The sequence below is a fragment of the Mytilus trossulus genome, chromosome 12 (assembly GCF_036588685.1).
Source record: "Mytilus trossulus isolate FHL-02 chromosome 12, PNRI_Mtr1.1.1.hap1, whole genome shotgun sequence".
Lineage (NCBI taxonomy): Eukaryota > Metazoa > Mollusca > Bivalvia > Mytilida > Mytilidae > Mytilus > Mytilus trossulus.
Window position 1 is genome coordinate 7,815,294 of NC_086384.1, and position 17,907 is coordinate 7,833,200.

At 33.0% G+C, this 17,907-nt stretch overlaps 3 protein-coding genes across 3 annotated transcripts in view; 2 read left to right on the forward strand and 1 right to left on the reverse strand.

Annotated features, from left to right (window-relative positions):
- Window positions 1-4,619: 4,619 nt before the first annotated feature.
- On the forward strand, window positions 4,620-7,390 carry LOC134693629 (putative nuclease HARBI1). Its single transcript, XM_063554467.1, has 5 exons — window positions 4,620-5,063; window positions 5,292-5,552; window positions 6,013-6,083; window positions 6,547-6,759; window positions 7,190-7,390. The coding sequence occupies exons 1-5, from the start codon at window positions 4,784-4,786 to the stop codon at window positions 7,388-7,390; spliced, it is 1,026 nt and encodes a 341-aa protein (XP_063410537.1). The 5' UTR covers window positions 4,620-4,783.
- Window positions 7,391-8,054: 664 nt separating this feature from the next.
- On the reverse strand, window positions 8,055-16,984 carry LOC134693630 (uncharacterized). The gene is made up of 3 exons (XM_063554468.1): window positions 16,370-16,984; window positions 9,125-9,362; window positions 8,055-8,238 (listed from the first exon to the last, which is right to left on the reverse strand). Exons 1-3 carry the CDS (start codon window positions 16,872-16,874, stop codon window positions 8,055-8,057), a joined length of 927 nt encoding a protein of 308 aa, XP_063410538.1. The 5' UTR covers window positions 16,875-16,984.
- Window positions 15,979-17,907, forward strand: part of LOC134693003 (uncharacterized) — a 56,945-nt gene continuing 55,016 nt past the window's right edge. Inside the window, exon 1 of the mRNA XM_063553672.1 lies at window positions 15,979-16,091. The gene's annotated coding sequence lies outside the window, so the exon portion shown is untranslated. The remainder of the gene's footprint in view (window positions 16,092-17,907) is intronic.

A 17,907-nucleotide genomic window follows, 5' to 3' on the forward strand; every position in this document is an offset into this window, starting at 1 on the left:
AAATTATAAGAAGTACAGAAAAATGGGAAAAAATAAATAGAGATAAATGGTATAAAGAATTAGTTAGGAATGAAATGAAGGACCCTCAATCCAGACCATTGGTAAGAAAGGTAGTTTTGTGAAATGATTCATTTTAAAAAATAATGTATACGGTCTAGATCCTGCTAACTTGTTTAAACTTGCCACATTATTCATGTATGTGTCTGTCCCAAGTCAGGAGCCTGTAATTCAGTGGTTGTCATTTGTTTATGTGTTACATATTTGTTTTTCATTCATTTTTTTATATACATGTACAAATAAGGCTGTTGTTTTCTTGTTTGAATTGTTGTACATGTACATCATGTACAATTTACATTGTCAAATCTGGGCCTTCATTGCTGACTAGTATATATATACATGTATGTGGTATGGGCTTTGCTTATTGTTGAAGGCCGTACGGTGACCTATAGCTGTTTATGTAGGTGCAATTTTGGTCTCTTTTTGGATACATTGAAGTTGTCTCATCCAAGCAATCATACCACATCTTTTTTTTATATATATGGGTTTTGTTCTAACCATGTCTAAATTTTAAGTGTACATGCTTTACCAAAAATATTATAACTGGAATCCCGGCAAAATTAACTCCATTCACATTTGAATACTCCAGGTTTACAACAAGAAAATTCTTTTTGCATATGCATGTTATACACCTCATCGCTATTAGCCTACTTGGCCGGCCGACCTGGTCGCTTGACCTTTTGACGCATTCAACAATCACTTTTCCATTGTAACATCAGATATTTTGTTTTATGATGTCAAAATGTACGGGAACCTGTGTGATATCCAGTAGTCCAAATAATTATGACGTCTTGAAAGGCTATTATATTTTTTTTCTTTGACGCCTTACTTTGTTGATGTAAGGCGTCAAAGAAAAAAAATATAATATGGGGACGAAGACCCCAATTACGGTAGAAAAATCAATGAAAAAAAAAAAAAAAAAAAATCTGGGAAAATTTCCCGAATTTTTCATTGTACTAATGAACTCAAAATCGTTAACTTTTTTTTCAGATCTAGTTCCTGTTCCGGTTTTCCCGCATTTGCGCAGAAATCTGTCTTGTTTGCATGAGACTTTAATTTTTTTTATATTTATCAGTCTAGTAAAACATAAGATTGGATCTCAATACAAATTCAATTTTAATAATTGTTTGATATGAAAAAAAACGTTACGTTACCTGATGAAAGCGTTTCTTTTGTTTACATCGAATATGACGTCATAACTTAAAGAACGTCACAGCTAATTCCCTAACAACAGAACCAAAATCGGGAACGTTACGTACGGTATTTCGGTTTCTTTTATCAACATGATTGAATTAAGAAAATAATACATAAAGACTTCGTCCCCATTCACAGGTTATGCCTGCCTCATATTATGGGGACGAAGTCCCCAATTACGGTAGAAAAATCAATAAAAAAAAAAAATCTGGAAAATTTCCCGAATTTTTCATTGTACTACTTTTTTTCAGATCTACTTCCTGTTCCGGTTTTCCCCGCATTTGCACAGATAACTGTCTTGTTTGCATGAGACTTTAAAAATTTTTTTATTTATCAGTCTAGTAAAATATAACATTGGATCTCAATACAAATTCAATTTTAATAATTGTTTGATATGAAAGAAAAACGTTACCTGATGAAAGCGTTTCTTTTGTTTACATCGAATATGACGTCATAACTTAAAGAACGTCACAGCTAATTCCCTAACAACAGAACAAAAATCGGGAACTTTACGCACGGTATTTCGTTTTCTTTTATCACCATTTTGAATGAAAAAAATAATACATACAGACTTCGTCCCCATTCACAGGTTACGCCTGCCTCATATTAGCCTTTCAAGACGTCATAATTATTTGGACTAGATATCCAGTAATGGTGGACAAATAGCGATAAGGTGTATTACATGTCTTACATGTATATAAACCTTTACTTCCATGAATCATAACCTTTACTCCCAGTATAAGGTTATGATTCATTTATTTGAATACCGAATTTGGCAGTCGTGTGACAAAATCTATTCTAATGAAAAATTAAACTCAAATTTATAAATGGTCTGAACCCTATGCAGATGAAATATTTCTCAGGTCCACAAACTTCAAATCTATTACATAATAAAAGTACCATGAGCTATGCCTTTGGTTGCATTTATAATTAATTTTCAGCCTGAAAAGGGGGGGGGGGGGGGTCATTTGTTTGTTGTTCGACACGGATATTGTTCTGAAATTATTTACGCTTGCATGTTATTTTTCAGTGGTCGTGAATCGCTCTTGAACATTTATATTCAATTCAATAGTACTTACTTGTCAGTTTAAATTTCCCCTTTTTCATGATTTGTTTACATCATCTTTCGCATGTTTGTTGGACCTTTTCTAGTGTAAGACAAGAGTGAAACTGCTTCATAAGCTACCAAAATGAAGATCGTTATCTATAATTTCGATCTGCATTACAGTATTCTTGAAAAGCAGTTCACGTGTTCGATAAATGTCAGTTATTCTCTTTTCATTCTTCTCCTTCGTCAAAAACATGGCATTTATTTTTAGAACGGAAGTCCTATTTCAACAATGACAATTGAAACAATAAATTTTATTAAGTTTTAAAATTGCATTTAAAAGTTATTCAACTCGTTCTCAATGCATTTGAATAAAAAAGATTATTTAAATGATCATATTTTACTGTTACGGAAAATTACGACTATGTACATCACTTACGATATAAATGCGCAACTTTATGCGCAGACGGCGCGAAAATTTAAACCCCCGAAAAAATATAATTTTGAATCGAATCGGAAAATTTTCCGGACAATGATTCCTCCGCCTAATGCATACGAGGTTATTTCTTCGTGCAACCAGAAAGGCCGAGTTGTTCCGATTGCCTCAATCGTAACTACTCGGCCATTCTCGCTACGCAGTACAATATTTCTTCGTGCAACCAGAAAGACCGAGTTGTTCCGATTGGAACTACCTTAATTAAGCCGTGCTTATATTTCTTTGCTTTGTCCAATTGACTTTGTTCCTTATTGTCTAGAAACATTTTATAATATTCTCTTATTTGATTGTTAATAAGAATAAATTTGGAGTTACAGTCAAGAATACACAGTATGTCTCCAAGAGCAGCAGTGACAAATGCTTTAATATATTAAAGCTTCATTATACTTTTGTTGTAAAATTTTTTGAGTTAAAAAAAAAGTTTTAAACAAAGTTTTCGCTTCCCTTAGGAATCGCCAATTCGTCCGATATTGAACAAAATTGACCCTTCGTCTCAGTTTTATTAATCAGAAGACCAGAGTTATTAACAACTGACTGTGTTAATACTTTAAATTCACCATAAGCAGCAGCAAAGAAAAAAAAGACTTATTTCTGTTTTTACTGTATACAATCGTCCGGAGGCATCAAGCTTCTTTTTAACAGCCTTTCTTTGGTTTAATTCGTAATCAAGTCTTTTTCGTTTATACTTCTATTATTCGTAGACGTTTTGGTTTTGGTTGCAGTATAAACTTCAGCTTTACAGGAACACTACTTTCATTTTACACGATCCAATGTCCATTATATAAATATTATAACGAGTGTGGTAAGAGATTCGCACACAAATGTTATTTATTATGAGCAGACATGACTTGTATGGTATATTCACGTACATTTACGGCAACTAAAAAAAATTAAAACTGTTTAAAAGACACTTGACAATATCTTAACACATAGAACTAAATTTTGAACCGCTTAAAATATTTCAAATATTTGAAAGGTAAAATAGTACTTCATACGATACAATCTAAAAATATAAGTGATACGATATAAAAAGATAAAATGATAAAAACGAGCAAACAGACTACGTAACTACACAAGAATTCTAAACGTGTTCTAACTTCTAGACCTTTTAAAACAATGATCAATGAAAGTTCTTTAAAATTTCAATAAACGTCGGCAACACTTTTGACTTGTGTTTCCCGGGAAAGAAGAGAACAATTTCAGGTGAAGTATACACTTTACACCATTTCTTTAAAAGTTTTGAAATTGTTCAAGATGGCGCTGGGTGACGCTATGTAACCTTTTCTGATATCATATATAATTTCTACTAAAACCACTATTTTATCTCACAAAAGTGTGAACTATTGTTCGAGTGAAAGACCGGATCACATAGCAAGATTGTGCGGGTAAGTGTAGACGACATACCAGGTCTTCACTCATTAAACACGACCATCTCCGTCTACATCCGGTATTAGATCATTAAGTTTGTAACCTCGGGGGCAGCATTATTTTCCTTTTTTATTATCAATGTCCATTAAAAAATGAAAACATCAGCATAAAAACGTTAAATAGTGAATATATAATGCGGAGATATGTTTTATAGGACTACTTACCTTGGCACGGTCACACCAGTGCTCCACATCATACTTGTTATGAATAATTCCAACAACAAAGATAGGCGGGTTATACACCATTGTGTAGATACATCAATTTAGTTTTACAGTACCTGATATTTTTGTCTTAGTAAGGGAATACGATACAGTAGCAGGGGCAGATAATAACGTTTTCAAAACTGTTCGTGTTGTTTTCGCGACGTTAGTAACCAGGGCCCGGTTGTTCAAAAGTGTCGTTAAGCTAACGATGTCGTTAAAGTGTCGTTAGCCAGTCGTTAAATTTAACATAATCGTTAAGTGTTGTTCAAAAATTTTAACGCTTAACGCAGTCGTTAAATCTGTGTTAAACTTAATCACTTGACATACCTCTATTAAACCCCTAACGCAGCGTTAAAGATGGCAGCCTTAGATTTAGCCTTGTTTCATGTACCAATTCAAAGAAAAGAAAGAACTTTTAGAAGCAAAGAAGAACTTACCCTAGACTACACTGATACAGAACTTAGAGCCCGCTACAGATTTGGGAGGGAAGGCATTTTATTCTTATCTGATCTAGTAAGGGACAGCTTGACACGTCAGACAAACCGGAATCATGCCCTCAGTGTAGAACAACAGATAATGGTGACATTGAGATTTCTTGCCAGTGGAAGTTTCCTCCAGGTCATAGGTGACACATTAGGTAAGACTATATACTTTTAAATGGTTCAGCTGTTTACACTTGTTTTCTAATGATATAATATTTCAATTTGAGAACTTTATGCAGGATCTAAAGTGGTAATTCATAGTGTACATGTACATGCATTTATTGTTGTATTGGTTTCTTCCATACTCTCCACTACAGTACCATATTTGTTTACAAAGTAATTGGGCAGTCATTACCCTAAAATTGTGTATCTCTACTTTATAGGTTTGGACAAAAGCACAGTTTCAAGAGTGGTCGATTCTGTTTTAGATGCCCTTTGTGAAAAGAGGAACGAGTTCATTCAGTGGCCTACTAACCTTAACCAAACCAAAGCTGAATTTTACGAGTTTGCTGGGTTTCCAAACATTTTGGGTGCTATTGATGGGACACATATAAGAATAAAGAGACCGCATCATGACGAACCTTCATTCATCAACAGAAAAGGCTACCCGAGCCTGAATGTTCAAGCAGTATGTGATGCAAAGGGTAATGTTCTTCTGTTTTCATCTTCACATAATGTAATTTTGAACTGTCATATTGTAAACAAATCTGCTGGTCCCTTGCATTAAATTTCAGAAACCAGTCTCACTATAGTCTGTTCCATATAACGAAGTCTTTATATTAAAATTGATATTAATATAGTTACTTTCAGACCTAGATAAAAAAAATCCATACAGTAACTGTAATAAAAAAAAAGTTTTCAGCTTAAAAAAAATATTTTCCAAAAAGAATGTTTAACTTATTTATAAGAACCCCCCTTTTTTTTCCATTTTGTACTCAGAAAAAAGGCGCTGGATTAATAAGACTTAGGGTTTATAATCTTTGACCCCTCCCCTTCTTGGAAATGTTTCTTAAGGTTTAATACTTGTTTTTGAAAAAAATTAATAGACAAAAAGTAACTTAAACATGTAGTGCTTTATATAATGTTTTAACTGATTTTTTTCAGGTAGATTTACAAACATAAATGCAAATTGGCCAGGTTGTTGTCATGATTCACATGTTTTCAGAACATCACAGGTGAGTGTAAATGGTTGATTAATTATTTTAAATCAGCTTCATTAGTCATTAGAATACAATGGAGTATCATGAAAAACAGATCATAATTAATTTATACATAACATTGAGAATACTACTTTATTTGATTCTATTAGTCCCAGATGGTATATATTTCTGTTTTATGTAGACAACCTAAGTGAAGATACAAAATATTTTCAATTTTTTAAATGTTCAATGTTTCTGGTTTATATCATATTTAGAGACATATTGTATTATATTATGTCCCTGATATCAGCCAGCAAAAAGTGAATGAAAAATGTCTGGATAAGAATGGTTAAATGTTGTATGATTGCCAATGCCATATCTTTTAAACAATGCAAACTAAATTGATATGCATGTATATTCTTTAAAAAATATTTTTGTATTGTATTTATATTTATGTATTGTATAATATTCTGTAAAATAGACATATTTGCTCATGCAGGTTTGTGCTCACATGGAGAGAAATGGCAATTGGGAAAATGGCATCTTACTTGGTGATAGTGGCTATCCCTGTAGGTCTTTTTTAATGACACCTTTTCTGAACCCCAATGAACAACACCATAGAAGGTACAACAGATGTCATGCAGTCACAAGATCCATTATTGAAAGAACATTTGGCAGATGGAAGAGAAGGTTCCACATATTGCATTCTGAAGTGAGTTATTATTTAGATGATTTTATTACTACTTCTGTTTGATTGGAGCATATTTTTCCTTTCAAATTATAATCATAATATTTATTTTAAAGAAAACTACAAAACCACCCTCCACCCTCCTCCTTTTCCACTCCCTCTCACTCTCAATACTATATTGAATAAATTTGCACCGGAGTTGTGTCTTAGATATATATTATTTTATGTTATCAACCGGAACTATTTGCCAAATGGGTAAATTTTTGTTTATTTAAACTTAATATTACTAACTTATACATTTTTTGAGACTGTTACCAACAGATTGCACAAATGGATCACTGGTCCCAGAGAGAAAAAACCACACTACGACTTCATTGCATCTTATTACGTCCTTCAACCACACAATCTAGTGTCTTGTGTAACCCTGCATGTTAATTTTTTTTAAATTTTGCAGATTCGTATGGATCCCAAAAAGGTAACCAAAATAGTAATGGTTTGTGGAATCCTACACAACATCTGCATACAGCTAAATGAGCCAGATGTAGCTGATGAACTTGTTAATGAGGATGTTGAAAATGGAAACAACTATAATGGACAACAGGATGGAAGAGGGATTAGGGAGCACATTGCTGACACTTATTTTAACCGTCATTAAATTTAAAACATCTCTTTCACTTTCTTTATTTTTATATATTGTAATCCAAGAAACTTAAGTACCAGGATCATTTACGATTTCATAGAATTGTTTAGCTTTGAATGTTACAAAAATCATATTTGGCAATTGCCAAAATCTTGCACCCACAATGGAAATAGAAGATTTGGTATGCTTGCAAATAAGATAAAATCTTCTATACTTCAAATGATATGGATATGAGCAATTGTACAGCCATCAACATTGAAAAAGTTAATTTCCTTTATATACAGAAACGTTGTTGGTGAAATAAGACTCAGTATTGGAATTATCATCTTACCAGCTTGAAATTATCATATTTGACATCAACATGTTAATACATTGATATCTTATCTTCATTGATAAGGCTACAAAAATGACAAAACAAAACAACAAAAAATCCAAATTGCTGACAGTATTCATTTATAAGTTATATAATCATCAATTTCAATCACAAAGAATTCATACATACAATGTGTGTTAATAGAAAAATCTATCAATATAATATATGCAGTATTTTAATAATTTGATTTTGTAATAAACATAGAAATTTGGAAAAAAACAATTAAAACAAGTCAATCATTTCAGTAAATAGATTCAAACATTTAAATATCTAACAACTTAAGAAGTTTTCTAAATGTTTTAACAATCACTGCCCTAAAACTGACAATAGTTCCAAGGCATCAGAATCTAAACTGTCATATTTGCTAAGCAATTTCCTCAACAGATCTACTTGTAGTGTATTCTTCTCTAGTTCCTTTTCAAGAACTGCACATTGTAATGTATACACATCTTCAGCTGTCTTTTTCTTCTTGCTGGGTGTCTGCTGTATGCTGCAAGAAAAAAAAACCACCACATTCAAAATAATTACTGTATAAAAAAACATTTTAAGTTAATTGGGGCATAATCAAGTTCTGCCCACTTTAAATTTAACAGTCCCTTTTTCCTAGAGGGTGTCTCATCAGTTGTATTATAATGGAACAATTATTTCTTTTTTTGTCTACTTATTTGAATTTTTAGTACCACGAGGTGTGCATCAAAGTTAGGGAGCCTTTGATTTTTAGGTTGGAGAAGGGGGTCTCGACGAAATTAGAAAAAAATAGGCAGGACAGGATTTTTGAGAAGAAGTAAAAAATGTCATGATAAAACACTTTACAAGAAAAAGGCAGGATGACAATTTATGTAAAAAAAGTCACGCACCGGGTAATCTAAAGAGAAAAGAAGACCGGACCAAAAAGATTGAAAAATTAAGAGGCAAGACAGAAATTACAACAACAATCAAGGCAGGACAAAATCCCCCCCCCCCCCCCCCCCCCCTTAAAAAAAGGTTGAGTGCTCACACACTCTCTCAGTAATCTGTGAAGGTCAGTGGTTTTTCATTCATATTGTATTTTTATGATTTTCTAATTTTCCTTTTTTTTAATCCATTGGCATTGCATGGTCTTTTATAAGGTATGGGTTTTTATCATTGTCGAAGGCTGCGCAGTTACCTTATAGCTTACATCCACTTTATTTTAACTTTGCCTTTTTTTTTAATCCATTGCATGGGCTTTTATATGCTATCGGTTTTTATCATTGTCGAGGGCTGCACAGTTACCTTATAGCTTATACCCATGCACTTTATTATAACTTTGCTAGATAGATGTCCTATTGACAATCATACCCCAGATGTCATGAAATAAGAAATTTCTTGTGGTAAATATGTAGTATAAACATTACCTGCATGAACTTGAAGATCTTTTTACCTGGGAAGATGCTGAAATACTTGGTCCTGGAGATGTGGCATTTCTATCAGTCCCTTCAGCATCATCGGCTACAGGGCAGGTCTGCTCATTGTTCTGCAAGTTTGCATGATGTCTGTCTAAGGCTCTCATCCAGACAGATTCTTCTCCTGTAGGTCTGGGGGTAGCTGTGGCAGTGCATTGAGACTGGCTTCCATTTGTGGTGGAAATTGCTTCTAAAATATCAAGTAAAGAAATAGGAATAGAAATTCTTGTAAAGATTCTTAGTAGGAACAAATCTATACAAATAGATAATTTCAGAGCCTTTTATAGCTGGCTATGATGTATGGACTTTGCTCATTGTTTAAGGTTGTACAGTTATCTTTTTGGTCTTTTATGTACAGTTGTCTCATTGGCAATTATACCATATCTTCTTTTTTAATATATATATACTGCTTCCGGTTCCGGTCTACAGCAAGTTGAAATTTTTTCTAGTGAAAAAATTTTTTGGTAAATCTGTGTCAATCATTCAAATTTGTGTCCATCCAAGCCAATTTATACATCAAATTACATCATTACATCATATTATCCAAATATATCACATTATCTTGACATTTGAACGCATAACATCAGAAATATGTAGCCATAAAGTCATCCACCACGTTTTTCTCCTTGTCCGCCATAGGGAAGCCCTATACGGACCAAATCTACTATTGATAATAAAATAACTACTGTTTAAACTTTTCCATATAACCACAAGTTGACTTAATAATACAGTAATATAATATATATATGTCGGTGACAAAAATATTGAAAGAAAGGAAGAAGTTTTACTCAAAAATAAGAGGTGCGGCGCTAGACCGAGAAACATACCTCTTCACCGATAGTAAAGGTGTTGGATTACAAGACTACACACCAAATTCCGTTAAAGGAAATTTCAACGTGATATATAAAAGAGGGGCGACCATAGAAAATAAACATCATATTGAAGACCTACTTCATAAACTAAAATCAACATCATCAGATAACCCAATAGTTTACATATGGTTAGGCACTTGTGAAATTACAAGGAAAGTAAAAAGAACAATAGAAACAAGAAAATACCCTTACCAGAGCATAGAATTCATTCTAACCAAGTATAGAGAAGTAAAAAAACAAATACAAGACTTAAAACCAAGCAGCACAGTATTGTTTATAGACTGTCCATATTATTCTATAACTAGAGCAAACAAAAGATATGCAACAAGAAAAGAAGACAATGAAAGACCTAAACAAAATAAAAAACCATCTCTAGTGATCAATAAATTTAAAACGAACAGATTAGTACAGTTATCTACAGAAATTGACAATCAGGTATGCCAACAAGTTGATTACTATAATCGTCAGATAAAACTAATCAACAGATATACAGCAACACCTAGGCTATCACAAGATTTAATTATATCAAATAAATCAAAAAAGGACAGACGGGTTAGATATAGGAAAAACTATAATCTGCTACAAGACGGTGTACATCCAACACGAACTATAGCAAAGCTGTGGATTTATAAACTTATTGATCTAGCGCTAGAACTATCGGAAGATAGGTGTTAGTCGAACTTATTATAAGGAAGCCTTATTATAAGCTGAATGACTCTTATAGGGAAGCCCTAAATGAGTTGGAGATATATATAGCAATTGTAACAATTTAGAATAAATAGGGAAGCCCTGTTTGTCTATATTTAGAATAGAAGGAATTTAATTATAGGGAAGCCCTATAAAATAAACAAAGGTGACCTATACTGGAAAGAGTACAAACAAGAGTGAAAAATATTTTTATTTAGAGTAGGGAAGCCCTATAATATAATAAAATAAAGGTGTCCCAGTCTGGAAAGAGTACAAAAGAGAGTTGATAATATTTTATTTAGGATAGGGAAGCCCTATACTACAAGCTCAAGGGTAAATCAATAAAGGATATCAAAAGAAAACAGAAATAGCTAGGGAAGCCCTACTATACATGCAAGGACAGTTATTTTTTTTAATCTTAAGAGTAAGATAGAGAAGCTCTATCATACAACAAAAACAATTAGGTGTATAATTAGAGAAGCTCTATCATACAACAAAAACAATTAGGTGTATAATTAGATTCTTAGGGAAGCCCTAAAATCACATTATCACTGTCACAACTAGATAATAGATAGAGAAGCTCTATCAACTATCAAGAGCAGGCGTTATAATGTCTAGACGAAACAGAGGTACATCAGTTGACGTAATGAACGAGGAACCATGGGAATGTAAAATCTGCTCAACAGTATATAAAGACCAAAATGCTAAACTTCTAGAATGTCAGAGATGCAAGGATCACTTCTGTGTCAAGTGCCTTAACAAATCAAAAGCAGAATATGACCTCTTAAGCAAATCAGACTCAATGTGGTTCTGCGTCCCATGTAGAAAGATAGTAGAAGAACATATAGTTACTGATCTAAAGATAGAGGCAAGATGCAAGGAGATAATGACAAATTATGAGCAGAGAATACAAGCTATAGAATTAGCTGTTGACACTAAATGTGATGAGACAAGAGTTAGGGAAATAGTAGAAGAATCAATAATTAAAAATAGCTGTGACAAAGATATGATCAGAGAAATAGCTAAAGATGAAGCTACTAAAACAGGGGCTGCTGTACATAAACAAATGGAAGAAGCTGAAAATAAGGGAACAGGGCCACAAAAGAAAGCAACAGTTACAACAGTGATAGAAGAGATGAATGAAAGAAAAGCAAGAGAGAATAACTTAATCATATTTGGCATTACAGAAAATAAATCTGAGGTTAAACAAGAAAGAATAGACCATGATATTCAGAATATAAATGAACTTTTCTATGATGCAAAAATAAACCTGGAGGAAGGAAATATAGTGAAAACCAAAAGGCTAGGGAAGTACGATAGTGAGAAAGATAGGAGACCCTTATTGGTTAATCTTAAAAGTATAGACTCAAAGCTTACCCTATTCAAAAATATGCACTATATCAGAGGTATGCCAAAGTATGAAAAAGTCAACGTTAGTAACGACCTGACACAAAGTGAAAGGGAACAGGAGAAATTACTATGGGCAGAAGCAAAACAGCTACAAGAACAATGCTTATCGGGGGAATACCAATACAAGGTAAGAGGACCACCCTGGGCCCGAAAAGTGATAAAAATAAAGAAGTAGTGAAAAAAAGTTCAAAGGATGTAAATAAAACTGTAAAAAATAGGGAAAAGGTTTTTAACGGCGAAGATGTAAATAGTTTTACAGTTCTACCCAAATTGAACTGTTTTTATACAAATGCAGACCAGCTATTCAACAAATTATCCGAATTAATAGTTAGAGCAAGGGATAATAAACCAAATATAATTGGAATAACAGAAGTTAAACCAAAGGTAAATAGGTACAAACCATCCAAGGCAGAATACTCACTACCAGAGGTGGGAAACTATAAAATGTATGAGAAAAATTTGGACACAGATGATGGAAGAGGACTACTATTATATATAGACTCAAATCTTGAATCGACAGAAGTAAATATGGAAGCCCAATTCCAAGAAAACATATTTATTAAGATCAAACTTAACCAAAATGACAAACTATTGATAGGCCTAATATACAGATCACCATCAAACAACAAAAAGGAGTATAATGATAAACTAACGGAATTAATATCAGAAGCAACTCAGAAAGGTTTTTCGCATATACTTATTATGGGAGACTTTAACTACCCAGCAATTGATTGGGAGAGATGGAATACAAAAGGAGAAAATGAAAATAGCATCGAAAACAGATTTTTAGAATCGATACAAGAAAACTTTCTATTCCAACATACGACCAAACCAACAAGATGGAGAGGTACAGATACTCCGCATACCTTAGATTTGATATTGACTAACGAAGAAGAAATGATTAACAATCTAGAATACATGAGCCCACTAGGAAAAAGTGACCACTGTGTACTGTCCTTTGACTTCAACTGTTATATAAACATAAAGAACAAACCAAGAATAGCTAAGCTGTATGATCATGGGAACTACCATGATTTTAAAATAGAATTGGATAAGATAAGTTGGCAGGAAGAATTAAAAGATGACTTATCTGTTGACACAAACTGGAAATACTTTTTAACCACTTTAAACGAATTAGAACAAAGATTCGTACCAACAAAAAGAATGACACAAATAGGAAAGAAGAAAAACGCTTTCCCAGTTGACAAAAAAACAAGAGATTTAATTAAGAGGAAAAATATACTGTCAAAGAAAATTGTAACCAATCAAGACCCAGAAATTAGAGCTGAGTATAATAGAGTAAGGAATAAAACAAAATCATCAGTTAATAAACTAAAGAAGAAATTTGAAAAGGGATTATCAGAAAATGCAAAAGCAAACCCAAAAGCAATATGGAGCTACGTAAAATCAAAGTCAAAAACAAGGGAAGGTATAGGCGACCTACACACTGACCCCGACGATACGAAATCTCCAAAAACAGATGACGATAAAGAAAAAGCGGAAATACTTTCAGAATATTTTGCTAGTGTATTTACACAAGAACCAGATGACGAAATCCCTGTACCAAATCCAATAAAAATTGAAAATGAAGTACCTGATCTAATTATCAACAAAGATATGATAATGAAACATTTAAAAAACCTAAAGATTGATAAATCACCAGGTCCTGATAAACTACACCCCAGATTGCTGCGAGAAACAATGGATAGTATAGTTGAACCCTTGAGCTTGATCTTTAACCAATCATTGAAAGAAAAGACAGTACCAAAAGAATGGAAGAATGCACTTGTAAGCGCTATATTTAAAAAAGGAAACAAATCGCAAGCAAAAAATTACCGCCCAGTGAGTCTAACATCAGTTGTATGTAAAATATTGGAGAAAATCATAAGAGAGCATATAATAAAGCATATGAAGCTAAACAGGTTATTCTCAAATAAGCAGTATGGGTTTATCTCTGGGAGATCAACCTCATTGCAATTACTAGAGGTAATTGACATATGGACAGAGGCGATAGACGACGGATATGAGGTAGATTGTGTATATACAGACTTCATGAAAGCATTTGATAAAGTTCCACACAAAAGGCTGCTAAAGAAAATCGAAAATTATGGAATAAAAAACCCAATACTAGATTGGATAAGAGATTTTCTTTCAAATAGACAACAAAGAGTCTCAATAAATGGTGAAGCATCGGAATGGAAGGAAGTAACCTCAGGTATACCACAAGGCTCAGTTTTAGGACCACTCTTGTTTGTACTCTACATCAATGACTTACCGGAAGGAGTTAACTCAGATGCTTACTTATTTGCTGATGATACAAAAAATTTTAGAATAATAAAGGAAGACAGAGACCACGAAACATTACAAAAGGATTTAGACAAACTAGAAAAATGGAGTGATACATGGTTACTCAAGTTTCATCCAGAAAAATGTAAACATATAAATATCAGCAAAAAGTCAAAACAAGAGATTGAAAAATATAATCTACTAGGAAAAGAAATAAGCAGATGCAAAGAAGAGAAGGATATAGGGGTAGTCATTGATGAAGAATTATCCTTTGAAAAGCATATATGTGAGAAAGTAAACAAAGCAAATTCAATCTTTGCGGCATTAAGAAGATCTTTCAAAAATCTAAATGCAGAAATCTTTATTCCACTATATAAAACACTTGTAAGAACACATCTAGATTACGCTAGTTCAGTATGGGCACCTTTTAAGAAAAAATATATCGATAAAATTGAAAGTGTACAAAAGAGAGCTACGAAACAAATACCTGGACTTAAAAACCTAAGCTACGAAGAAAGACTAAAGAAATTAAAATTACCAACACTAGCGTACAGAAGAATAAGAGGGGACATGATTGAGACTTATAAGATTATACACAATAAATATGACCCGGAAACTAGTACTTTCCTTAAATTAATGTCGAGTACAGAGAATAGACACAGTACAAGAACAAACAGCATTAAAATCATGCACCAAAGGTTTAATACTAATCTAAGGAAAAATAGCTTTACAGTGAGAATAGCTAAAACCTGGAATAAACTACCAGAAAAAGTGGTTAAGGCACCGTCTATTAATGCCTTTAAAAACAGACTAGACAATCATTGGAAAAATGAGGAACTATATTATTCTGATTACCGCGCAGTTATAACCGGAAGCAGCAGTAACAGTAATAATAATGACCTAATATATGAGTCTGGTGAAGAGGAGCCGTGAGGATCCTGTACCGGAAAACATCTTTAAGTATCTTTAAGTAAGTATATTAACATACGGACAATGACCTGAATTTTTCATAGGTGACATGTGAGGGGAAAAAATGGTTTTATTTCAAAGTAAATTATTCTGATTTTTTTTAACTTTTTTTACAAATGACCTATGAAATGGTTGAGAACTAATGTGAAAGCATAAACATATAGTATATAACACTCATGCAATTATACTATATTATAAGTTATTCAGGTCTCAGACAAGGTATATAATGTGACATTCCCGGCTTAGAGTTTATATCCCCTGAGCCGAAGTTTTTTTTCAGTTTAAGAAGGCCACTTTGAAAGTAAACTGATTTTTTTTATTTTGAAAACAGAAGTACAAAGAGGAATAACTCTTAGATTATTCATTTACAAGATATGATCAGATATAAGAAACAGGCTATAGTCTTTCTTCTATGGTGTAAGCACTGATAAGTTCTTATCTGTACATGAAATTATATATTTTAAACTTAATAAGTTATTATTTTAATTGATTTAAACAGTTTCATCACTTTAAAAACAGTTTCAAATTCTTTTAAAGTCATATCTCCGTTAAAAATATCTTTTCAATGTTGCAAGGGACAAAAAAGCGGCAATAGCAAAACAAAAAACAACACGATGGTAAAAGTAGGTTGTGCAATCAAAATAAAGATTAATAAAGGTTACATACTGTTTCAAGGATATCCAAATGCAAAAAGTGTAAGTGAATAATTCAATCCTTTATGTACAAGTGATCACTAGTTGCGCATAAGAATGAAAATTTAAAAGTAGTTGGACATGTATATATTTTTAGAACAAGTCAAGGTCAAATATATTTAAAGCGAGGAAATCCCATGCTATGGGAAACCCTTCTGTCAAAGCAGACGACCGATAGCGTAAACTTATTTTCTATATCTACAGGTTAAAATCAAATTTTTTAACTCAAATTAAAGAATGAAATAAGAGTAAAAATTAAATTGAATTTAAAAAAAACATACCATTGCAAGTTATTTCTGTCTCCAAGCCACCAACTCCAATGAATGAGGCACTATCCCTCATAGCATTTACTATATTTTCTTCGGCAACAGTTAGCTGTGTGGGTGGTGGTCCACCTCCAGTTTTGCCCATTTCCTTTCTGTTGTTTGTGAACTTTTCTTTCGCACCCCGACACATATTGCGGTATTTGTTCCTGACTTCTGTCTCACTCCTCATACAAACACCCAACGCATTGACTTCCTCTGTAATGAGTTTCCAAAGCTCATTCTTCTTCTGGTTAGTAATTTCTGGGGAAAATCCCCCTTTCAATAACTCTAACTCATGAGTAACTCTGGAACTTATAAGGTTGGCCTCAATTGATGTGAAATTAGCTTTTCTGTCCCTAGGCAATTTTTTGGCAGACAATTCAGCCATCTTGGTAACAGGAAGTGAAGATTTTCTGTGCATTATGGGTAACATTTTAACGACAAAAAATTTAACGACTCTTAACGCAGTGTTAGTTAACATTGTCGTTAAAAAAATTTGAACAACACATTTTAACGCATATGTTAGCTAACGAATTAGTTAAGATTTAACGACTCGTTAGCCTTAATCATCGTTAAGGCTAACGACACTTTTGAACAACTGGGCGTTGTAATTTCGCGATGTTTCTAATAAAAACGTTAATATTTCGCGAAGTCGCTCTAAAAGAAGTCATATTTCGCGGAATATTCACTGACGTCATTAATTTCGATTGTGTGAATTTCAAAAAAGTACCTGCTAAAAAAGTGGCCATGCCGTTTCTAAAATACGGAGAAATCCGCCGAAAAGCAGTGAGATTAAAGGAAATACTTGAGATGTACAAAAATAAATCAATTCAAATACAATTTTGCATGACGAAATTGAAGAAATGTTAATAGACACAGAAGAGAGTACTGACAGTAAAACATGGAAAGACGGAAAAAGAATTGTGGAGCTTTTTAGTCTGGCACTGAATAACTGCCAAAACAGCACGGCCGAGCGGAATCTGCTCAGCGTAGAGAAAGAAAAATGCAAGGAATTGGGTCTATCTTACTATTCGTTGCTTAAACTGTAACATACTGAAAAACATTTTACCAATAACACAATTCGTAACAAAACGACCTGCAATAGCTAATTATGAGTATTGGTAGCGGCTTAACGTCCAGTGGCAAATATTTAATTGCACATTTATGACATCCAAACATTATTTTAATGAAACTTAAAGAAATGAGTAAACGTATGAACCCGTGATTAATGAGAAAAATTTAACAAAATATGATGGCCGAATCGGGTCTGGTGTTGAAATCCATGCACATAAGTCATTACTACGGCGTGTTGTACAGCTGTGCAATATTTTTCATGACGAGAACAGTTATTTTCATTTATTGATTATGAAGTCGAAATATAATAATATCTTGAATTGAAAAACATCGAAATCACAATTATTAAGTTTGTGTCTTTTTTTTTCTTTTTTTGTTTGTTTTGCATTTGACAGCCTCCAAATTTTACGGAGAATTGTCATTGTAAGGCCAAATCAAAC

Excerpts from the sequence above, each read along its gene's own strand:
- LOC134693630 (XM_063554468.1), bottom strand. The coding sequence starts at position 16,874 with ATGTTAACTAACACTGCGTTAAGAGTCGTTAAATTTTTTGTCGTTAAA. Across the intron at positions 9,363-16,369 it reads GACAGAAATAACTTGCAATG|AAGCAATTTCCACCACAAAT; the intron begins GTATGTTTTTTT and ends TTGATATTTTAG. Across the intron at positions 8,239-9,124 it reads AGATCTTCAAGTTCATGCAG|CATACAGCAGACACCCAGCA; the intron begins GTAATGTTTATA and ends TTTTTCTTGCAG.
- LOC134693629 (XM_063554467.1), top strand. The coding sequence starts at position 4,784 with ATGGCAGCCTTAGATTTAGCCTTGTTTCATGTACCAATTCAAAGAAAA. Across the intron at positions 5,064-5,291 it reads GGTCATAGGTGACACATTAG|GTTTGGACAAAAGCACAGTT; the intron begins GTAAGACTATAT and ends TCTACTTTATAG. Across the intron at positions 6,084-6,546 it reads ATGTTTTCAGAACATCACAG|GTTTGTGCTCACATGGAGAG; the intron begins GTGAGTGTAAAT and ends TTGCTCATGCAG.